This window comes from Ictalurus furcatus, chromosome 14 (assembly GCF_023375685.1).
Source record: "Ictalurus furcatus strain D&B chromosome 14, Billie_1.0, whole genome shotgun sequence".
NCBI lineage: Eukaryota > Metazoa > Chordata > Actinopteri > Siluriformes > Ictaluridae > Ictalurus > Ictalurus furcatus.
In genome coordinates this window covers 21,890,197-21,914,595 of record NC_071268.1, presented here as the reverse complement: position 1 = coordinate 21,914,595, position 24,399 = coordinate 21,890,197, and the positions used below count along the sequence as shown (strand labels likewise).

The window sequence follows — 24,399 nt, the reverse complement described above, 5'->3', positions numbered from 1 at the left end:
TTAGCAGATTGATGCAGCACAAAAAATTTCAGCTCAATTGGACTTTTGATTCCTGAAAAAAAAAAAACTTATTTGGATGAATTACAGCTGAGTAAATAAACTCTGCCTCTTTAGATTGATGGATGTGCGGTGGTCATATTGTTTACAAATGTCAATTTCAAACATTTAATCATTCACCTTCAGATCAAAAGATCATGAGCAACATTTAAGGCAAGTGTCTCCAAACTTCATATATATATATATATATATATATATATATATATATATATATATATATATATATATATATACACCATTTATTCATCGTTTAATCAAGAAAATCTAAATTCCAAATAAAATCAAAATTATAAATAGGGATGGGGTGAACCTTAAATGGGACGATGGGACATACCCAATAAACACAGAGAGAGAGAGAATGACTGACTGAGAGAGAGGGAGAGAGAGTGAGGGAGAGAGAGAGAGAGAGACAGTTAGTGAGTGAGTGAGTGAGTGAGAGAGTTAGTGTGAGAGAGAGATAGTATATAATTTTAGTTAATTTACACACTTGAAATGTGTAAATCATCCTGTATACAATGATATTTTTTACAGGTTTATCATTTTAACAAATCAGCGTTCGGCCATACAATCAGGCGCTCTCAAGAGCCAATCACATCCGCGAACACACCTCACGTGACCAATGTTGTTGTTGTTGTTCCTCCCCCAGATGTTATTTTTTCCCGCAGGGAAACTGTCAGCTCGATTGACCTCAGTATGGCGAATTTCGCTTTTTAATGCTTTCAGAGCGCCGTTACTTATACAGGTACGTGTCCTCTGAATGTTCTCGGATTATTTTGTTTATAAATAAGTGAGATTAATATATAGTCTTCAAGAGAAGCTAGTATCCTGTTCCGCTTAGCTTAGCATCGTCAGAGCTAGCTAGAGCTGGTTGGATTTCTTATTTAGTTCATGGTTAATGAACCCAGATGTCTTATTCATTTCCGAAACTACTTCCTGGGTAATATAAACCTGTAAAACTAAATCTTATGGACTAAAGCGTCTGAGTTGTTGTGTTATTAACTGCTGTAAATAACCTAACTACTAGGTGTGGATAAGTTGGTGCTGTATTTTCAATATTCCTTTGAAAAGTTAGGAATTGTGGGAATCTCTGACGTCACATGGGGACTAGCACAGTGTTCTTCATTCATTCATTCATCCATCGATCCATCCTTCCTTCATTCATTCATTCATCCTGGAGGATCCAGAGCCTGTCTTGGGAACACTGGGCACAAGGCAGAAATACACCCTGAATGGGATGCCAGTCTGTTGCAGGGCATCACTCACACACACACACACACATTCACACCTAGAGGCAGTTTTAAAGTCCTCAGGAAATCAAAATGGAAGTTTTGTGGCTTTTAGTATGACTATTTTAACCCTAAGGTTATCTATAAACTAGTGTGCTCCAAAACAACAAAATTCTCATTTAGAAGAATATATGCATTCAAAATGTACAGTGTCTCTCTACCACTGATACGGATCAACAGTGTTGATGACATCATTCTGCACTTCTCATCAGATTTTCTGTCCAATCAAATACTCTCTAGACTCTGAAACGTCCCGCCCCCAATGTTCTAAAAGAAAATCACCTCACCAAAGTTGCCGTTGATGAGCGAGAGAAATCACATCAGCAGGCATGGGTCATGAATGCGTCTCTGGTTGTTTGACCGTGCATGTTTTATTCAGTTTTCCATCGGTACGTTTGAAATGGCTTGAATTCATTCACTGCTCGGGCTCACATCCATGGTGTTAGCTAACTGTCAAGTACGGTTTAGTCTGGGCTGTTAGGTAAGCTAAACGCTATTGGTTATTTAAAAAGGATGAGGAGCTACTTGATTTGTCCCGCCCTGACTTCCTGTTTCGTTGGAAATTTCATCACTTCATGGGGACTTTAACAAAGCCAAACCACCTACCGGCACCTAGAAGAAGCCGACACAGAGAGAACTTGAAAATCTTGATACGGACAGTAACCCAAGGTCAGGATTGAACCTGGGACGCTATGTCCTGTGAGTCCTAGTGCAGTCGCAGCATTGTTTAATTGAAGAAAATAATCAACAATCTCAAACGTAATGGATAACCATCGGAAACAAAAAAGAACAAAAGGGGAAGAGCTTCTTTTCTCACTGACCATTTCCCAGCGATGAAATTTCTATTAGAATGAATGTAAGCTCATATCATGAATGTAATATAAGTGTACAGATGAGGAGGTGAGATAGGACAGAACTTAAATGCTGCCGCCTCGCTCTCTTCAGGTAGAGACTACGTCAGAGCTCAATCCCGATGGCGCCATTATTAGCAGGTAGTCGAACGCCATTGTGGGAACATTAAGAAAAAAGTCAAGTCAGAATTTGTTTGTAAAATAAATGTTGGACAGCACTGAAGATTAGCGTTTAATTAAAAACGCTAAGTTGTGAATGCATAGTCCTAAACTTATATATGTAAAATGATAAAAGTTAATTAGTTTCTCATTTTTGTTCACTCTAGAGACTCACTGGTTGTGTATCAATAATAAAGGCAAACATGCTGCATAATTATGGCTGTATGATAAGGGTTAATAATTGAAGAAGTATTTCTTTTCCTCACAGGCATCTCAACGATATTAGGATGCGTTTCCTGATCGATGACGTCAGTGATATGAAGGAATGACTAGTATATGGGTTTCAGATTCATATTTACTGTCTCTGAATAAGGCAGTACTTTTGTGGTACACACAAGGCCAGAGGTTTGTGACTCTCTCGGTCTCACCGTTGTCTAATAATCCATCTGGTCAACTACATCTCAAAAGGCCTCTGAGCTACAGAATCCGAGATATCCACCATAACTGGAAGCACAGCCAGAAGAGCAGCATTCGGAGACTATGTCCCTGCCGAGTTAGTTTCCTGAAGCAGAAGGTTTTGCTGTACACCAGCGTTTCCGGTTTTAATACCTCGGCCTGCCTCGGTTCCAGCGACCAGAGCTATCGCATGTCACGACTCAAGAGCACGTTGGAATCCGTATCAAAAGTCGTGAGTGGGACGCAAGCAGAGATTTTCTCCAGGATAGCCCGGCTCAAACCCAGTGCCAGAAACAGCGCCGTAGGTGCCGAGACAACACCTCTTCAAGATCAGAGGAATGGATCTGCTTTGGCTACATCTACACCAACGCTTGTATCTCATCCTCCATCATCATCTGCAGCCTCACCACCGAACACAAGCCCAAGCCTTCCCGAGACCTCCTCTGTTCCAGTTCAGTGCGTCCAAGCGGAAGTAAAGTCCAAGAAATCTCAGTCTCCGATCTCTAAAGTGAACGGACCAGCTACAAGCACAGCATCTACATCAGCGCCTCCACCCACCAGCTACACTGTCTCCAGACAGACTACACAACTCTTCCACCCAGGTTCTTTCAGCGTCAACCTAGACGAGACCTATAATTCCCTGGCGCACCACGTAAACTCTTATTTTAGCAGCTTCGCTATGGATCAAGGAAAAAAGAACGAGGCGAAAGATCGTTCCGACCAGTCGTCCACTTCCGCGCCTGACCCGAGCCACCAGAGCACTGATGACGCACCTGCTCACATGCGTGTAAAGGATCAGACACCAACTGAAAAATCTGCTCCTGTCTCAGACCCAGGTTCTGCTTTGTCATCCAAAAAAGGCCTTGGACATTACCTGACATACAAGCCTACCGTCCAGGCATTTGTAGGGAACTACATTGCCCCCCTAGTTCCCAGGTTTAGGACGGAACCAAAGCGTGCACTACCAGAAACGGATAAACCACTTCCTCCTGAAGACGCTGCTTCAAAACCAAAGGAAATAGTGGAGAGTAAGGAGCAGAAAGCAGCAGAGGAAAAGGCCAGGAGACTACTGCTTCAAAGAGAGAAGGTACTGAATGGCATGCTAATAGTTAAAAATGAAGTAATAAAACACAACAAGGCATGACGTTATAGGAAAAGAATCACCCTGAAGCTGATTATTTTCCAATAACACATTATACTTTTTTTCTTTGTTTTTCTATTTATATTCAGTGTTGTGGAAAGTCCTCAAACCCACTTAGTTCCTGTTATCATTTTTATAGCAGCTATAACCAGCCGTTCCCTAACCAGTCTTTCTAGTTCCTCTCTCGTGAAGTTAATACGCAACTTATCATGTTGCAGAGAAACGACGAAATGCAAAGCCGCCTGTCCTGAAGATTCTTGTGCCATGGAAAATAAAAAATTTACAGCTTTACCTCTGACTGTGACCAAGTGCTGATACTGGAGACTCCTTCCATCTCTTGACAGAAAGCTTAACCGTATCACCTATTTAAAACTCGTTTACGTGGAGCGTCCACTAGACTAGCGGTCGACCGATAGGGTAGTTTACAGATACCGATAAATAATTGGGCGGTACCTGCTGATAACCGATTAATCAACCGATTAGTTTTTAATATTAATACAAAAATATTGCTGAACTTTATTACAAAAATAAGCAGTACCGACTGTACCATGAAAATGTGTTGTACTTTTTGTAAATGAAATAAATATTAATATATATTAACTATTAATAAATATTAAAGCAAGTAAAAGATGTACATTCAAACCGAACCAAAAAGTAACACTCCATATAACAAAAAAAAAAATAGATACAGCCAAAACGAATCAAAAACACTTCCAATAACACAACAAAATTAGTCAGTGATAGTTATTTTGCCTCTAGTGGCCGCTCTCAGAGCGTATAATGACGGCGGACCCATCTCAATCGGGAAAAACAGTCGGTGTGGATTTTTGCCCATAACCGATCGGTTATTTGTGCCAATTAATCGACAACACAGATCAATCCAAGTTCCTGTTTAAGTTGTTACTATAGAAACGCTAACGTATTAGAACGAGTGCATTAATATAAACCTTGCAGGTGGAACTACTGTCAGAGCCATGCTGTTATGGAAAATTAATCCACACTTTCTGACCAATCAGAATCGAGCATTCAGTAATGCTGTGTTCTAACAGGATATATTATTATTTGTTGTAATTATTAGATTTAGCTCCTAGAGTGTATTATAGACAGGATATTTGATATTCTGGTATTGATAACCCACTGGTTCTTGATTAGGCATTTCTTTAGTACATCATACAGTATTATAATTCTGCTTATGTCGCATTTTGTAAGGGGTGTTTATCTATAAACAGACATGCCCTTGTTGAAACAAATACAAGTCCTGTGTCTTGGCCATAAATATAAACAATCTCTGGGGGTTTTTTTTTTTTTTTGACCCCTAGAAATATCAATGTACTGTGAAATATTTGGACTAATGCAGTACAGTGATGTAAAACTACGGAACTGAATTCAAGAAAAGCCGTAATGAAACTGCATTTGTGCACAAAGCTTGACGTTTGTCATTTTAATAAGTGAAACCTCATAAGTCTCAACAACATATGATGAAGCTTTTCCATTCCAGTACTCAATATAGACACAGTAATGTGTGTAGATCAGCACGGTGCCTCATGTCACACGCCAATGGTAAAGCCATCTGATAAGAGAGCAGTGAAAACATTATGCTATACTCAGTGGTGTTATGGATGACGGTTTAAATGTGATGAAGAAGAGCTCATCGCCGTTAAAGTAGAAGCTAAATGTAAATCATTCTTAAAGTATTAGAGAAATCATGATATTAATGGTTGACTGTAACCGATTCTTCAGATCATTGCCCGGGTGAGTGTGGATAATCGGACACGAGCGCTGGTCCAAGCCCTGCGCAGAGCATCAGACGTGAGGCTTTATATCAGCAGGGTGGAGGAGCTGAGCTACCATCTGCTGGAGTTCCCTGAGACCAGGCTAGTGGCTGTCAAGGTAAGGCAATCAGAAAGGACAAAGTTTGTGCATGGAACATTTCAGTAGTTTTTTTTTTTAGTGTCTAAATGTTTTCGTAAAAAAAAAACAACCCAGAGATTTTCTTCATACTCACATGTGGATGCTGATGAATGTCAGCTACCCCATAAATTGCAACGTTCATCGCTATAACTGATTGCAATGCAAAAAATCATGCAGATACAGGTCAAGAGCTTCAGGTAATGTTCGCATCAAACATCAGTATGAAGAAAAAGTGATCTCTGGGACTTTATCCGTGGCGTGGTTGTTGGTATCAGATGGGCCAGTTTCTTCTGGGACTTTCTCACACACAACAGTCTACACAGAATGGTGTGAAATACAAAAAACGTCGAGTGAGCGACAGTTCTGTGGGTGGAAACACATTGTTAATTAGAGAATCCCAAGAAAAATGGCCGGATTGGTTCGAGCTACCAGGAGGGATATAGTAACTCAAATAATCACTCTTTACAACCGTGTTAAGCAGAAAAACATCTCCGCATACACAGAACATCAGACCTTGAGGAGGATGAGCTACAACAGCAGAAGACCACGTCAGAATCTGAAGCTATCAGATTCTGATAATGCTGATGTGGTTGTTCATGTCAGTTCAGCTGCGTTACCATCATGACTACATTTTGTAGGTTACTGTTGTTTTGTTACTCCTACCTAATAATGTATGAGTAAGTGTTTAATAAATGTCCAGAACTGATCTCTGAGCTGACTCTCAGGAAAGTTGTATTTTGGGTCAATAGTAAAATGATTGTCTTCATTATGTGAAAATTTGTATTAAGCATGGTGGTGGCAGCATCACGGTATGGGGCTGCTTCTCTTCTCTTCAGCTGGGATGGGGTGGGGGGGGATAGTCACTGCACTGTCCATCTATTTTGGCACAAATCCTGCAGAGCTGTGTTTAGACTTTCTGTTAGACTAGAAGATTTTCCCCCTCCAGTATGAAATTTGTATTAAATGTGTATGCATAGCCTATAACAAGTGTGAGAGTTTTTATTTTTTTTTAATGGTATATTTAGTTCGTTACAGTTACAGCTTTTCTAGACACTCAAAGCGCTTTACATAGTGTTGGGGGCGTGGTTCTCCTCAACCACCACTAGTGTGCAGCATCCACCTGGATGATGTGACGGCAGCCATAGTGCGCCAGAACGCCCACCGCACACCAGCTATTAGTGGAGATTGGAGTGGTATTGGTTTTGTTCTCACCAGGAGAAGGTGATTCCGTGCTTGCTGCGCCTGAGGCAGGCTAATGACCCATCTCTAAAGGCGGCGGTCAGAGAAGCCCTCGCTCTGGTAGGCTACGTTGACCCGGTGAAGAGCAGGGGGATTCGCATACTGACCATCGATGGTGGAGGCACAAGGTATGCAGCCTAACCTCATCAGTCAGCTCAGAACTCCAAAATAAGCCCAGCAGTAGAAAAAAATGACCGCATCAAGATTTTTTTTTTTTACTTTACAGTTGACCTTGTGTGTCTGTATGTGTTGTTTTACTTTCAGAGGACTGGTGGCACTTCAGACTTTACAAAAGCTGGAAGAGATGTCTGGGAAATCAATTTACCAGCTTTTTGATTACATTTGTGGTGTTAGCACAGGTAAGATAAGGTTTTCTTACATCTCTGTATGAGTATGAAAACTTTCCTGTGAAGAATATGTGAATACATTGCTGTAGCTAAGACACTGCATGGTTGTCCTTGTTTAATATTGGCGCACATTGTGCTTACACGAGAAAGTGACTCTGTTTGAAAAGATGCACTGTGTAATAGTGAGAACAGTTTCATGAACTTTCCTTCCGTCATTTTTGTCATATTTGATCATTTTTTAATTGATGATCTGTCGCAGTTCACCGTATGAACACCAGGGGGAGCTTTAAGCATTGTTCATGTCAAACTCGCCTTTGTCAGATTATCCTGTCTTCTTACCTTCAGAAGTGAACTAGGGAAATCTGCAATAGTATGGTCCCAAGTGTATTTCGCAGTGCATTCTTTGCATTCAATGCATCCTTTTCCAAAATTATGGATGCTGCCAAAGCCTATATAATCTCCTGCAAAAGCACAGGATTGAGCCATTTTAGGGATTTTCTGTGCACATTCAACCACACTGGCAGTGCTATGGTGTGTGTGTGTGTGTGTGTGTGTGTGTGTGTGTGTGTGTGCATAAGAGGTACAAACCCATAATGCTGAACCAAGTCTGCTTCTTCTGAAAGCTCCTCCTCCAGGGGTGCTGGCCTCAAGCCTCAGAGTAGCAGTTGGTCACATGAGGGGTCTGCTCAGATCAAAAGACGACCTGGTGTGTTTCAATTACTTAAGACCTACCGGATATGAGCAAGCAGCTTCATTCGATCTTTATTCTGGACACATTTTTCCATTCACAAAGTGTTTACTATTTCAGAATCATGAGTTATTGGCCAAATAAACAAGCTAATAGAGGAATTTGAGTCGGTTGTTGAGCTGTCCTTGTGCTTACCGATATTACAGCAAGATAAAGACAAGACAAGCTTCTCTTCCGGGGTGGCTGTGGCTCAGGTGGTAGAGCGGGTTGTCCACTAATCGTAGGGTTGGCGGTTCGATTCAGGGCCCACATGACTCCACATGCCGAAGTGTCCTTGGGCAAGACACTGAACCCCAAGTTGCTCCCAATGGCAAGTTAACGCCTTGCATGGCAGCTCTGCTACCATTGGTGTGTGAGTGTGTGTGTGAATGGGTGAATGAGACAGTGTAAAGCGCTTTGGATAAAAGCGCTATATAAGTGCGCCATTTACCATTTACCATTTTACAAGGACGTGGACAACAATGGCAATATAACATATTCCTGATACACTATGTGCTCTACAGACAATGAAAGCTGAGGAATCATGTTTTTTTTTTTTCTGTTCACATTTATTCACGCAGGCAGTTCTCGCCAATGTGAATCATGATTCTGTGAGAATTATTTTTTCTATATCCTATATCTAGTATATCCATTAATGGTTATGTTTGTTTCTCCTTAGGTGCAATATTAGGCTTCATGTTGGGTGTGTATCATATTCCCCTGAGTGAGTGTGAGGTGCTGTACAGAAAGCTGGGCTCTGATGTCTTCAAGCAGAATGTCATTGTGGGTACCATGAAGATGGGCTGGAATCACGCTTTTTATGACAGCGAGGTCTGGGAGAAAGTTCTGAAGTGAGTAGTGTCAGTAAGTTTCTGCAAAACAAAGACCAGTGACTAAGCCATTGGAAAAATATTGATTTTTGTTCTGACAGACATTGATCCTGTAGATGTGTGGGGTCATTTTGTTTGTGTGTATGTGTGTGTGTATGTAAGATCTATTTATGGTTATGTATTAAATTCCTGACAGAGACAATAAAATCAAACAATAAAAAAAATTTCCCCTTTTTAAACAAACCTCGGCAATGATGTCCACATCCCAAAAGCTAGATTTTGGTCTCATCTGATACAGAACATGATTCCAATTGTAGTTCAAATGACACGTGATGAGTGGACTGTTGTTTTCATACGTGAACTACTGTTTGCTTTAGTCAGCATTTTTCATTGTCGTCCAGGGAAAGAATGGGCTCCGACCTTCTGGTTGAAATCTCAAGAAACCCGGATTGTCCTAAGGTTAGTGAATGAAAACAGAACATTCAGGTTCAAATGATTGAGTTTATTCAGATTTGTCCTGACTAAACCATGATGTCACATAGCTGTGTTGTTTTTATATTATATCTAACAGGTGGCAGCAGTGAGTACGGTAGTAAATAAGGGCACACCGTTAAAGGCGTACGTATTCAGGAGCTACAACTTGCCAGTAGGCGTGCGTTCCCACTACAGAGGTGGCTGCCAGCACAAGCTCTGGGAGGCCATCCGAGCTTCCTCTGCTGCTCCTGGATACTTCCAGGAGTTTACACTGGGCACTGACTTACACCAGGTATGATCCGGCATCTCATATAATTTTTCCTTACGTGCTTTGTATTTAAACTGTTGTGATTTTTGCATCATGTTGCCAAAATTGCGTCTTTTTTTTTTTTCTGACGACAACCTTATGACCTAAAATGAATCGGTACCTCATTGAGTCTGCATTCATTTTTCCTGACGTTAAAATTTTCCTCTGATTCTTAATAAAAGCTGGAAATTGAAATTGTGAGTACGGAAGCGTTAGAGAAGTGTTAGCATTGACAGACCAACAACGTCTTCAGTGTCTTGCCCTTACTTCAAACTTCGGCATGTGCAGTCATGTGGGCTGGGAATCGAACCTCTAACCCTACGATTAGCGGACAACCCGCGCTACCACCTGAGCCACAGCTGCCCGTTTAATTAAGCTTTCGCATTAACATCATCACCCAACTTCACTTCTCCCATAACTTCAAATGTAACAAAACGTGTTAACTTCACTGTAGATGCAGGTGTCCTTCACTGTCTCCAAAATCGAACCGCACTAGCATGTTAGGAAGTAAACAAAACAAAAAGGTCAAATGAAAGCTGAAACGCATCACGGCAGTGCCCAGTGGCTTTTCAGTAAACTCTCAGAAGACTCTCCTGAAAGCCGTACTGGCGCTCATTCATCGTATATGATGAGGCAGTTGTTTACTGTTGGTTGCTTCCATTTACTAATGTGCATCATTTGGTGCTGTCCTTATTGCACTGTCAGCATGTGCAGGGAATGGTCAAGACATGACTGCAGAAGGGAAATAGATAGATACATAGAGAGGAAGAGCTTTGCAGACATGATGTCCGTCATGAATTACCCAGAAACAGCAGACCACTTAAGCACCGTCACTAGCACTACTTCCAGTCCATTAGAGACTGACAGAGAAAACTGACTGGACAGAAAAGCTCTCACGTCTATGGTTGTTTTAAGACTTGTGCTGTCTTTGACAAACAGCATCTCGGTGCAAGCTTGGCCTATAACCGGACGCCCAAGACACAACCTGTGCTTTTATGTGGAAGCTCTATTACACCAACGAACAGGGAATATTTATAAAATTTTGACGTCTTGCGTTGTACGTTTTTACATTCACCATCAGATTAAATAAAAAAATTTAAAAAAGAGTTCGTCTAGTTTTACTTTATCTGCTCTTGGAGTAAATTGTCACAGAGCAGGTGTTGTAGCTGAGCTCTGTGTGTTTAATTGGATCATGTGGGATTGATGGGGAGGAATGAAATAGAATTGTTGATGGGTCCCTGCAGAGCAGGGATTTCCTCCTTTGTATGATTTATATATATACTCATTATACACACTTACTGTACACACTGACTTCGAGAAAGTGGAGCACATGTTTTTTTCACAAGCCTGATCTCTATCTAAGCTGGGTTTGAACCACGTTGCAAACCAAGAATCATGAAAGAAGCGGCTAATGCAGGAAGTAATTTTAGTCAAGGCTTCCACTACAGATTAATCCTAAATCTTCTTGCTTATTTATTTATTTATTAGGGGCTGTCTTCAGAGCTGCGTTAAGCACGCATAATGAGGATTTGATATTAAAATTACATGCACCTCTACAGCCATAGCTACAGACTTGTGTGCTATTATGGATGTGGGGCGGAGTTTGAGTAAAACAGAAACATGTCTCGGTTATGTGTGAATCTTCACTTAAACTTAAAGCTATTTTTCTTGCAAGATATTGACTCAAGTGAGGAGCAGTGCAAGACCACAGTATGTCACTCGGAAATTCATGTTTTCTGCTGTAAATACTATAAAAAAATACTAAAAAAACCCAAAAAACCTATGAAATGTTTTTCACACAGAGCACATTGGAAGAGACAGCAGCATAACTGGAGAAATTTCTTCTCTTCTCTTGAGGATCTCTTTTTTTTTATTATTGATAAAGTTATGAATTGACTTAGTGATCCATAAGCATAGCTTGGTCAGCTTATTCTTCAAACCATTGGTGTGTGGGGTTTTTTTGTGTGTTTTTTTACGGGAGAGTGCATCCAATTAACAAAATCATTGACGTTATTTTATTAATTTGACGAATCAAAATAGCTAATTATATGTGTGATGAATTAGATTATATCCATGCACACATTACAATTTCATGACCTCCATTTTGTATATCTAAATGGCTTCATTCACTATAACTTCATTTAACAATGATCTGTTGGTGCAGATTATAAAAACATAATAGGATATGCTAGATAAAGTGCTATTTATAAACCACTGCATAATAAGGGTGGCAGCCATATTCTTAAATTAAATCAAATTTATTGTGATTAATGTGATCATTATAACTAGGACTATTCATGAAGCAGTATATGGGGAAATACACTCACCGAGCACTTTTATTTCTATTATGAACACTGTACTAATACTGGGTAGGGCCTCCCTTTGCTCTGAAAACAGCCTCAAGTCTTCATGGCATGGATTCCACAAGATGTTGGAAACACTCCTTTGAGATTCTGGTCCATGTTGACTTGATTGCATCACTCAATTCCTGCAGATTCTTCAGGTGCACTTTCATGCTGTGAATCTCCCGGTCTACCACATCCCCAAGGTGATCTACTGGATTCAGACTGGGAAGGTCACTGAAGGACTCTGAACTCATTGTCATGTTCATGAAGTCAGTTTGTGACGACTTTTTCTTTGAGACATGGTGCATTATCATGCTGGAAGTAGCCATTAGAAGATGGGTAAATTGTGTACATGAAGGGATGCACATGGTCAGTAACAATACTCAAATACGCCATGGCATTCAAGCGATGATTGATTGGTATTAACAAGCGCGAAGTGTGCCGAGAAAACATTTCACACACCATTACACCACCTCCACCAGCCTGGACTGGTGAAAATCCCAGGAGATCAGCACTTATAGAAATACTCAAACCAACCCGTCTGGCACCAACAATCATGCCACGGTCAAAATCACGGAGATCACATATTTTCCTCATTCTGATGGTTGATTTAAATATTACCTGAAATGGCTGGCCCTTATCTGCATGGTTTTATGCATTGCACTGCTGCCCCATGATTGGCTGATTAGATAATTGTATGTATGAGTAGGTGTAAAGGTGTTCCTAATAAAGTGCTTGGTGAGTGTATATTAGATTAAATAAAAAATTTTAATTATTTTTTCTTTTTATGTTCCATTGTATTACATTTGACTAGTTCTTTAATTCAGTCTGTATTTTCGGGCCATAATTTTTTTTTTTGTTGGTCACAAATCTGGCAACCTAAGAGACATGTAATACACACAGGTGCTTTGCATAATCTGAAAGCAGAGCACAGTAAATCGACTTACGTGTGTGTGTGTGTGTGTGACCCAAGTGCGAGTGTGCAACTTTTTGCAGGTAAATATTCTGACGTAACTTTTTTTTTCTGCACACAGCCCTAGCAGACTAAGTAATAATTGATCAAATATAAGAACATAATATAATATAATATAATATAATATAAGAGCCACTTAGAGTACAAGTATAGAAGATCACACACAAGAATCTTTATGGCATTGCTATTGACGTGCCATGCCTAATAGTTATATACCAATTCTTTTAAATGCCATCTTCCTATAGTTCCCAGAATATGAGCGTGCACACACTGCTCTTTTTTGCTCTTGTTGGTTTTGCTGGTGCTAGGGCCCTCCCAAGCTCTTTTAGATGGTATCTAAGATGACATTGAGTGCCCTATTATGCCAATGACAGCCTTCTTCTAAAACCCAAAGTTTCGCTCTGAGGTGCTGACACTGGTGGACCCTGCTGTTCTCTGTTTACTGCTTTTTAAAAAGCATCCGACAGGTTTTCAGCACAGCAAAAGCTCTGAGGTAACGCTGTGTTTCATATGGTGCCCTTTTATTTTTCCACTCACGCCCACCGAGCGTTCTGCTTCCTTCCAATCACATCACAATAAGCCACTTGTCTTGCCATTACTAGCCGTGTCATATCTTCAACTCCACACAGTACATGTGAACTTATTATGTATATTGATTTATTTATATCACAGTGTGGTTGAATTCTCGATTCTAAGTGGATAATAAACAGTAGTTTTATATTAATGTACTTAATTCTTAATTCTCATACCTCGCTGTTTTTTACAGAAACAGCTCATAAATACGGATTTCAATAGTGGATGCTCCACATAATTTAAGACTAATAGTTGTTGACATTGGTGAAGTTTTTTTGTTAGGAGATATTTATTTACCATTAATAGAAGGAGTTGTAAGTTTGAGTGCTTGAACTTGGCAAAGTTTCCAAGAACGAGAACGTCTTCTTGGCGGAGGAGTTTATTCTTTCCGGGTTCTCTGTAAAAGAGAAGGAGGGAGAAAAGCATGCGCTAGTAAGGCAACGACTGTTACGTTAGTGATGACAGGAACTGACTCGTCGTGGACGTTCTATAACATTAAATGCCAAACTTTGAAATTGTTACAATGTGCAATGCGTCATTCATGAATAAATTAAACGTTGTAATTGTGGGCCAATCGTTGTGGTATAAGCAGAATAACACACTTCAGACCATGTTGTTAGATGAAAATAATCGACGTCTTGGTGCTAACGGCACTCTGTTTTGCATCTTTGCCATATCGCACCACCCCGGTGTGGATTAACACTACGTTTATAACAGCACCGTCTGCCGTGTGTTATTCCTTACAGAAATAATTGTCTGAGAGTCAAAATGTAATGGAGTTAACACTGTTTATGCTGAGCCCACTTCCTTGTAAACTGTCCTACAAATCAAAGAATGAAAGACTCATCACCTTTCAAGAAGATTGACATTGGCAAGTTGTCATCTTCCCCAACAATTCTACATCATTTACATATGCAGGATTTATACCATGGAAGACCCAGAGGCAGGAAGTCGGTTCTGAATGCCCACGCATGGCATCTTTTCAGCAGTTGCCATGGACTCTGCCATGGCGGCATCCAGGCATGAAGGCTGGATTTGCTTGTTTGTGAGCACCCTCGCACAGCTGAAAGGCAGAATTTAGAAAGTGCTCAGGAGAAGTGAAAATCGAGCCTCACTTACTTCAGCTCTCGAAGCCTATAGCTTCACGTTGTCTGCATTGTTTCCAGAAACATACACGTGAGCTAATAGGATGTCTGACGTGATGCAAAAGGAATGGAAGGCTCTTTATTGGCTTAGCTGTTAAAGTGGGTGTATTCTCAGATTGTCGTACTGGCACCATTTTTTTTCTTTAGATACTCATTGAACACTAAATGCTGGAAGGCTCATGGCTGCCAGGTGAATGTTTACTGGGCTAAAACATACCTACCTTGATTGCTCTGGTATGATGCCTATAGAGATTAGACGTTTGTTGATTATATTGACTGCCTAAGGGCATGGTGAAATCTTATAGCCCAGATGGTTTCTCTCACATGCAAAATGGAGATGAAATGATTTATCCAAGACAGCCATGTTTTTTTTATATGTTGCATGTATTCTTATTCTTGATGTTTCATTCACTCACATTGAGTGATTACGAACATTTATAATGCATGAATCTCAAATTCAGATCTGCTTCACAATTTAATTTATTTTCGTTTGGGGTTTATGGGGTGCACTTTATTATGCATGTGTGTGTATATATATATATAGAGAGAGAGTTAATTGGTCATTTGCAATTCAATAGTGTGAAATTAATCAACAATTGATTCCAAAAGACCAGAGGTTTAATATCAAGCTTAGGCATGCGTGCATGTTTATGTGCATGTTTCAGTCTTTTGTGATATAGCTTCATTTCCTGGTGTGGTCCTAGCCTGAGGAGAAGGTCTGCCTTGCCCAGATGGGACCTTCTTTTCTCACGTTTTATGACGACAACCTCATTTGAATCCTCTGCCTCCTCAGGTCAAAGGTTACGGTGGAGAACTAGTCAGAGTAATTGCATAATGTTGCGTGTAATGACCTTTTGCCCCAAGCAGTCAAGTGAGAGTCATGGCTGTCCATCATATTAAAGCATCAGTGCTTTATGTTCTAGTGTGGCTGGAAGGCGATGATGTTGACCCTTGAATTTTGTGTTCTTTCTCATTACTTGGCCGTGCTAGATGACAGTACTGGAGCATGGGAATGAAGATGACTTTTATAACCCATCATTAATGGATTGATCAATATTGTTTGATTTTAATGGTAAGGAATCCTAGGAATGTAAGGTCACAGGATATAGAGGAGCATTTCTGTTATAATTTGCCTAGGGTGTACTTGGTTCTCTTTGTTTAGCTTGAGGAAATGCCTAGACTAGACTATAGAAAACCTATAGAATAGTTTAATTATTCCTAACATTTTAAGTTCTTCCACTTAAACCGCTGTATCTCTGGATCTTCATCGACTAGCAGCATTGCTGCTGTCATTGCTGTTGTCATTGACCGCATGGTTATAGATTTATGCCTGGGAATGCTCTCTGTGCTGGTGTGGGTGAAGCACATTTTGGAAGGTTTGATTATTTCCTTTAAGGTGGGGTGGATCGCAAAAGTCAAGATAAATGTTAAGATTAGCAGATAGCATTTATTTATCCATCCATCCCTCCATTTTCCATACCGCTTATCCTACACGCATTCACAGCGGAGCCTAGAGGCTATCCCGGGAAACACTCGGCACAAAGCAGACAAACTTTTCCTATCAGTGTTCCCAAAATTGCCAGTAAACTTCCAGAGCAATGGTTAGAATCAGTAAATCAAACTTTGATATAATTTGATAACGGAATCACCTTTCTTTAGACTTGGCCCATTATACAACAGTTAGTTCTAGTCCTCTAATTTGATTGGTCGAGTGGCGTTCCAAGAGTGCTTATATTTCCTATAACCGCACTGAGACGTTTCACTCTTTGAATCACTCTGCTCGTCTGTGTTTGGCACTTAAAATTCCACTTCCTAGTTCGAAACTGTTACTGCAGTAGTGTTAGCGACATCATCAGCAGACATGATGATTTACGGCACTCGCCCTGCGGCCTTGTGCCCGCGGCGAAATCGCAGCCATGCTGATATTCAGTATAACCGCACACCTGCTCCTGAGATATTGCTTAATTATAGTAGCTGTACGCAACCATTTTAAGATCCTCTCACTACCAAGGGGTCTGTTGCTTACACTAAATTTTTTTGTACATTTCCTGCACTTTTGTTGTGTTTTGTAGTATCAACTTGTCCTATAATAGTGATCTCCTAATTCACTTCTTATTTTCTAATATTAAAGATGTTTCCTGTGGCTGCCTCAGCAACAGTGCTGTTTATTTTGCTTGCACAATTCAAAACAATGTATTTTAGCATACTTTCTAATCTAATTATTATTCCACCAGCAACTGCCACCAAAAGTCGACCACCCAGATTTGTGTGGATGATGTTTAGTGAATTTGCTCCAAAGCCCATGACAAACTAAGGGAAGTAACCCGACCTCTCGCTCTGCTTGATTTAAGAAAGAGTCAAATTTAGTAGACATTTCCTGAAAGAAACTGACCTTTCCCCTGCTACATGCTGGGTATTTGACCGACAGCCTTGGCTTTTTTTTTGTGCCATGATTTAATCCAGCTTTAATCCAGTGTGCACATTGCCTTTAAGCACGCTATTGTTTCAAACCTCAATCTGCTTGGATTTAAATACATCTCCATTAGAGTGAGAACATGGCATTGGTCCAGATATGGATCTCTACAAGCGAGAAAAAGCTTCAAAGGAGCCAAGAGCTCGAATGCCCATTGGTTGGTCTTCAACTCTGCTAGCAAATGTGACAACCTTGTTTATGTCTCACTCTCTCTGTCTCTCTGTTTCTATTTCTCTTTACCTCCTTCTCTTCTGTTCTCTCTCAAGTCTCTGTTAACACACAGATCGATTGGTTCTCCTATTTTTTTCTGTCCTGGGCATGCATTTGTGAATTTCTTGCAGTTCTTTTGTAAATTAACTATTGATTCATCCAGAAGTGTAACTCACCTTACAGACTTGCGTGTTCCAGGTAGTTTGGCCAAATTTTAAAACTAGATTAAGCCTTGTTTTTATTAAATGCGAAAACGTCGGACCCACACGAATTAAATTAATAAGCGCTTCTGAAAAAGTCATTACTGTGCTGATGGTCTGCTATTGCTCATAGCAATAGCTTGATCTCTACTTAATGATTTGAGAGTGCTGGGGAAATGATTTTGTAATTGTAATGGTAAGCCAGTTAGTAAATAACGAATGCATTATATTCAGTATAAAATGTGTACTATGAAATAATATTGTCATATTAATGCATATACTTCCATATTATTGGTGATCTGGGTCATTGTCGGTGTATGTTCTCCTTGTGTTCGTATGGGCTTCCTATTGTTCTCTGGTTTCCTCCCACCTCAGTAGGTAGATGGGGTAAATTGCCCTTAGGTGTGAATGAGGTGTGTCTGTGTGTGTGGTACCAGCTGTGATGACTAGAATTCCATCTATAGTGTGTTCTGCATCACCACCTCAATGTTCCCCGGATCTGCTCAAGGTCCATCCCGACATTGTAAACAGGATAAACCATTTACTGAAGATGAATGAATAATGAATTGATAAACTTTGTAAATAAAAAAGGCCTGTTGACCTTTGTCTGTGTTTGTCTTGCTTGTTTTGATTGATTTGGCCATGCGGACATTTCATGGCACCCTTGCTATCAGAATGAAGTTGCAGACTGTTCATTTGGTTTCTGAGCCCACTGGGTTTCCACCAATTTTATTACCTAGCCCCTAAACCCCATCACACATCCATTTTCAGTTCTGCCCGCCAAGTTCTTTTCTCTGAGAAACCTTGCGGCACCGACACATTTTCCCAGTTCTTAGGATGAAAGATGCTGTTGTCTTGTATGCACTCTTCATATTGACTGCCAAACTCCCTTACAGGGGAACATTGATCTTAGCTTGGTGAGCAAACTCATTATGTCCAGCCTGGAGTGGCGGAGCTGAAAGACAGAACCAAGACTCCAGAGGCTCAAACTTCTCCTCTAAAACAGATGCCTCAAGAAAGCACCAAACCACGGAGGCCATGCCTATGACCTTCAGTCCACTAATGAGGGAGCTTGCCTTGCCATTTGAAGCTGTCCCTTAACAACATTGGGATTATAATGGGTTACCTAAAAACATGCTGGTGGATTGGCTTCTCTGAGTTGCCTCTAGGTGCGAAAGAGTGTGTGAATGTATGTGTGCATGTTGCCCTGAGAATAATGATTGAATGAATATTACTTAGGGAGTTGTTTTAAGCAGCCCAAAAGCATACCTTGCTTGTCTGTAACCTTTTGACATGAATTTCAGTAAATACATGGTGATACGGTATTATTTTAGATTTAACGTAGAAAAGGTGTGTGTGTTCTATGTAAATAGGTAGTAGTGAGACTCACCAGACTCTCTCTTTCTCCTTGTAGGATGGTGGTTTGCTGATCAACAATCCAACAGCTCTGGCGATCCATGAATGCCAGTGTCTGTGGCCGGGCACCCCGCTGCAATGTGTCGTTTCTTTGGGCACAGGACGCTTCGAGTCGGCCAGCAAGAACACTGCCACCTACACGAGCCTGAAGACCAAACTGACCCATGTCATCAGCAGTGCAACAGACACGGAGGGTGGGTATGAATGAACATGGTGCCAGAAGTCTTGTATTGAGACATTGTGTTGCCTGTTATTTCATTTATACCAAAAAAAGTAGTTTATGTGCTAAATGAACTCACAAGAAAAAGACGATGGAAGTTCTCCTTATGTACATTTTGATATGATCATTGATGGAAACAGGTCTTGGAAGTGATTAAATGTCTAGAACAGTTGGAGTTGATGCAGTGATGAATAGTGCTTATTGTTTAGCATGTGATTAAGTGTGCATGCGTATAACATCAGTCCTTCTAGCATTTTGCGATCGCAGAAATCGACACAATACAAAGCAAACTCCACGATATTCGGAGGAGCTCGCAACCGCAGATTTGGGCCAAGAGTCCTCATGTGACGTTGCCACAACGCACATTCAGCCAAAAAAACCCCTTCGTTTCACGTGCGTCGAACATGATTATAGCTAAAAGCTCTCATTTACCATCAAACATCACTGCGTGCAGAATGAATTCGTTCAACTACAATTTCACCAATTCAAGTAGTTTTCTGGAAAAAAAAAAGCACAAAAAACTCCAAGTTGCAGCACAAATTTTGAAAAAAAAAAACACAAAAAAATGCAGCAAAATCAAGCAGTTTTGGCCACAACAATCAGAAAAACCAGTCATGCCTTCTGTAGCCCTTCCATTAGGGATTAAATAGGGTTTAAGCATGGAGGTTATTTATAAATCTTGGATTAACAGTCTTCTGGCCTGGATTTCTCACTCCCACTGTTTTCCTGCAGCACCAAACACTCAGAGATGTATGTTTCAATATGTCTTTCAAACCAATAGTACAATAAATCAAATTTTGATACAATAATACTTTCCATTCAAGTTAAAGGAGCCAGCTTGTCTATAGAACCCACACAGGTATTATGCAGTTATTAACGACAGACTTTGCACTTTTATGCTTTTGTTTTTCAGTTACAAAGAGATAATGACTGATATAATATCTAGTAGATGGAATAAGTGACTGATGGTTATTTATGACACCTTTAAATCATGACTCACTTTCTGAGGTTTGCTTAACTGAGCACATGACTGAGCAGTAATGCCCTTTAGAAAGCGCTGCCGGTTCACTGGTTAAGTCATCACGCTGTCATGCTTGGCCGGTGTGTAATGAGGTCGCTGATCCCAAATTTAAAGTGAGAAATGTTGGAAAGGGTATTTAACTTGGGGTGACTTGGCAGACTTTTAAAAATAACGTTATTGGTGTAGTTAAAACCTATTTGGTATGCTGTACCATGAGTGTAGTGAATATAGTGTGTCAGTGTTCAGTGGTTTGTCTGAGCACTGTCAGTTAGACAGGAATACTATTATTATTTAATGATTTTAGACCAGTTTGAGATGGATGGTTGTCAGGTGTGAATCCCAACTGAAAACTGACTGAACAGGCTTGAATATGTTGCCGTATAAGTCACGAAATAGAGTAAAGAAATAGAATTTCGAGAAATTGATTGTCCTGTTTTATTTTAATTTATTGATCATGCTGTTTTGATGTTGATCAAGTGTCTGTCTGTCTCTCTCTCTCTCTCTCTCTCTCAGAGGTGCACACCATGCTGGATGCCCTGCTGCCTCCCAACACATACTTCCGCTTTAACCCGTACATGACCGAGGACGTGGCTCTGGACGAGAGCCGCAGCGAGAAACTGAACCAGCTACAGGCGGAGGGAGCGAGATACCTGGAGCGCAACGAGGAGAAGCTGAAGCGAGCCGTGCACGTGCTCACGCAGGAGAAGAGCTCGGCTCAGAGGCTGCTCGAATGGATCCGTCTCAAATCACACATGTACGCCGACCTTCCAGTTATTTCGAAACTATAGACGGAATTATGTCAAGGAATATTTTGATAGCACTTACTGTTTACGGTATACGATTAGAGTGGTCTTCTGGGCACAAAGGCTGAAATTACGTCCGCACTTCTAGTGTAAAAAAAACAAAAACAAAAAAAAAAACCCATTACTATAAGGTTGAGGTGTAACATTTGCCAAAATTATGACATCATTATTATCTAAACGCTTGCATTATTTATAATGATAAAAGCACTTACTGATGAGATCTGCTGAGATTTAAAACAAACAAACAAAAAGTGGTAGTTAACGTTGTTATTGTTAAGGACTTTATAAAGACAGAAACAACCCTGAATCTGTAGCACAGCTGCTATATAACTGGTGTGTCATAATTTAGATTAAATATGTCCAATGTCCAAGAAAAAAGCGTGCACACTTTCAAATACACTCAACAAACACTTCAGTTCATATGTTAGCAACAAGTCAGAATTTGACATAATTCCCTGTTTGCTATATTTCCAAATTGAAGTTTAACGATAATTCCAGGAAACGCTTTTTTTTTTCGTGATTGTCGCCGCCAAAAATGCTCGATTTTGCTGCGGCTTTAAAAAAAAAACTAAAAATTGCGACACGATTTGCTGAGTTTTTTTTTTTGTGCTTTTTTTGGCGGAAAACTACTTGAATTGCGAAATTTCTCAGTGATGTTTGTTGGTAAATGAGACAATTTAGCTGTACTCGTGTTCAACGCATGTGAATCAAAGAGGGCTTTGACTGAATGCGCGCTGTGACGACGTCACATGACGCGTCTCGGCCCAAATCTGCGGAAATCCGGCAGCGATTGAGAAAAACTGCATGCTCCACCGAATATTGCGGCATGTGCTTGACTTTTGCGTTCATTTCTACGATGGTGAAATCCTGGAGGGACTGATAATTGCACAGATCTGGTTTACGTTCTATATGAACATACATAACATTTTAAATATTTTAAACAGAGCATTGATACTCGGATCACACGTCAGTGTTGTATGCCTAGTTGAACCTCAGTCATGTAAATGAGTATTAATTCAGTCATGTAAATGAGTATTAATTCATTAATGAGTAAATTATAGGGTTTTTTTGTTGATTGATCATTAGCCTCCATTTTGTGCCTACAGTAAATAAATACTATAATACTATAATACTATATGTTGTAAACAATACACTTGTTGCGTACAGCCATTTAAAGTATTCCAGTCTTTCACCTCATTTTGTTGTATGTAATAACTTTTAACCAAATTGAAGCTCTCTTTCTTTTGTATTGTTGTATTTCACTGAAAGACAATTGTGCAATCAATGGTTCAGTATCTTCCATCAGGACTAATGGAGTTGATAACTATTATGTTTTAAAAAGATGGAAATTCCCATCACGATGCTGTTAGAGTTAAGACATTGATTCATCAGCACTATTTACTGTTTTTTCCCCTCTGGTTTGTAAGTTAAAATGATGGCCTGTGCCATATAGTGTGTAATCTGTTCATACTGATCAACTCTGTAAATGGATACCATGACTGGCATGAGTGAAAACATCGCGTAAGTTAGTGGAAGGAAGAAGAAAGTGTGCAGTGTTTGATGTGTACGGCTGAATTTTTTTTTTTTTTTTTAAATAATTTGCTTGCTTATTTCAAGTTGCTTGGTTATGTCAGATTCTAGATCATTTACAAGGAAAAGAATGAGACATGGTTTGGCATTTTTCAGGTTGGAGGCACAAATTAAAGTTTGATTTAATTTTTTGGACACGCAAACATTTGATGGACTTTGAAACAGTGTCTGTTAATAAAGTTTATATACATGAACAAAACCATAAGGAAAATTAGCTTTTTCAATGATTTATTCAACAGAAATATCAATAGATGTGATATTCTTCTGTGGAAAAAGTAAGTACACCCTTGGCTTCAGAAGCGAGTATTGCCCCCTTTAGCAGAAATAACTTCTTGTAGGTGTTTTGCATAATTGTCCATCAACTTTGCTGGAATTTCTGACCACTCTTCCATGCAATATTCTTTAAGTTGCAAGATGTTTGAGGGTTTTCTTGCATGCACTGCCCGTTTCAAATCCCCCCACAACATTTCAATAGGATTCAAATCCAGGCTTTGACTAGGCCACTCCATAACCCTCCATTTCTTCTTTTTGAGCCATTCCTTGGTGGATTCGCTAGTGTGCTTAGGATCATTATCCTGTTGAAAGGTCCGCTTTCAGTTCAACTTCACACCTGACACTAGATGTGAGAGGGTTATAAATAAGACAAGTTCCACCTGCACTCCATAAGCAGGCTCTAATCCCTTGACCCAGTCTTCTACACCTGACTCTAATTTTATGGATTTGAAGGTGGGATAAATGTAGGGGTGTACTTATTTTTTCCATGTGACTGATCTGTTTTTTTTTTGTTGATTTAAATTACTACAAAATGTCAATTTTGTGTGCCGTTTGATAGACTGTAGCAACTTTATTAATAGGCACTGTTTCAAAGAGGATCAAATGCTTGCTTGTCCAAATATGTAAAAAAAAAAATAAAAAAAACCCCAACAATTTCCATGGGGTGCACTTATTTTTTCACATGACTGTGCATATAGAGTGTATGTATATATAAAAAAGAAAGAAAGAACTGTACCTGTGGATTGTAGAACCTTACTCTATGTTTAGTTTAAAGTAATTACACTCACTCCTCATCGAATCACCTTTCTGTAAATCCTAGCTAAAACCGCTTTTGTAGTGTAAGCCTCAACATTTCTAAACACTTCTCCAATTCTGTTGTGTGCCGTAGTTCTCTTCATGTGCGATGGTGTGTGCAGGTTGTGTCGTAGTCATCATGCCTGACTGAAGAAGAATGAAAACTGCTACGCAGATGTGACCGCAGTCGTTTGGACTGACCGCTTCGACTGGTCAGCATATGAGCGTACATTTCTGAGCAGGTTATTCCTTCTGTCCATACTGACCTTAGTGATGCTTGTACTTTGCTCATACCCTGAGTTGCAGTGTAAATAGGTTTCAGTGATAATATCGAGAAATGTACATGTAAATGAAGGTAAATAAAGGATACACTGTGCATGGTGTCTAAGGGGAAGTGATGAATACAAAGGAAAAAAAAAAAGTTTGATTGCCTAAATTGTTTGTCCTGCAACCTCTTGCTCCCAAGAAATGAGTGATGTAATAATAATAATAATAAACATTACAAACTATCCTTCGTGCTTTGCATTTTATTTATGTTTTCATGTCTGAATGTTTGTATTTTTACCCTCTGAAATAT

At 39.9% G+C, this 24,399-nt stretch overlaps 1 protein-coding gene across 2 annotated transcripts; it reads left to right on the top strand.

Moving 5' to 3' along the window:
- Positions 1–487: 487 nt before the first annotated feature.
- On the top strand, positions 488–24,331 carry pnpla8 (patatin-like phospholipase domain containing 8). 2 transcript variants are annotated; one of them, XM_053641670.1, is made up of 11 exons: positions 488–799; positions 2,622–3,896; positions 5,691–5,840; positions 7,080–7,228; positions 7,365–7,459; positions 8,854–9,025; positions 9,406–9,463; positions 9,576–9,770; positions 19,119–19,314; positions 20,875–21,115; positions 23,917–24,331. In XM_053641670.1, the coding sequence occupies exons 2-11, from the start codon at positions 2,679–2,681 to the stop codon at positions 23,954–23,956; spliced, it is 2,514 nt and encodes an 837-aa protein (XP_053497645.1). In that variant the 5' UTR covers positions 488–799; positions 2,622–2,678; the 3' UTR covers positions 23,957–24,331. The 2 variants fall into 2 exon arrangements, with proteins under 2 accessions (XP_053497645.1, XP_053497644.1); XM_053641669.1 differs by having other exon boundaries at positions 490–799; positions 7,077–7,228.
- Positions 24,332–24,399: the final 68 nt, after the last annotated feature.

What these genes read in the sequence shown, in the direction of transcription:
- pnpla8 (XM_053641669.1), top strand. Translation starts at nt 2,679, where the DNA reads ATGACTAGTATATGGGTTTCAGATTCATATTTACTGTCTCTGAATAAG. An exon ending in TACTGCTTCAAAGAGAGAAG is followed by an intron (nt 3,897 to 5,690) that starts GTACTGAATGGC and finishes CCGATTCTTCAG; the next exon opens with ATCATTGCCCGGGTGAGTGT. An exon ending in CCAGGCTAGTGGCTGTCAAG is followed by an intron (nt 5,841 to 7,076) that starts GTAAGGCAATCA and finishes TGTTCTCACCAG; the next exon opens with GAGAAGGTGATTCCGTGCTT.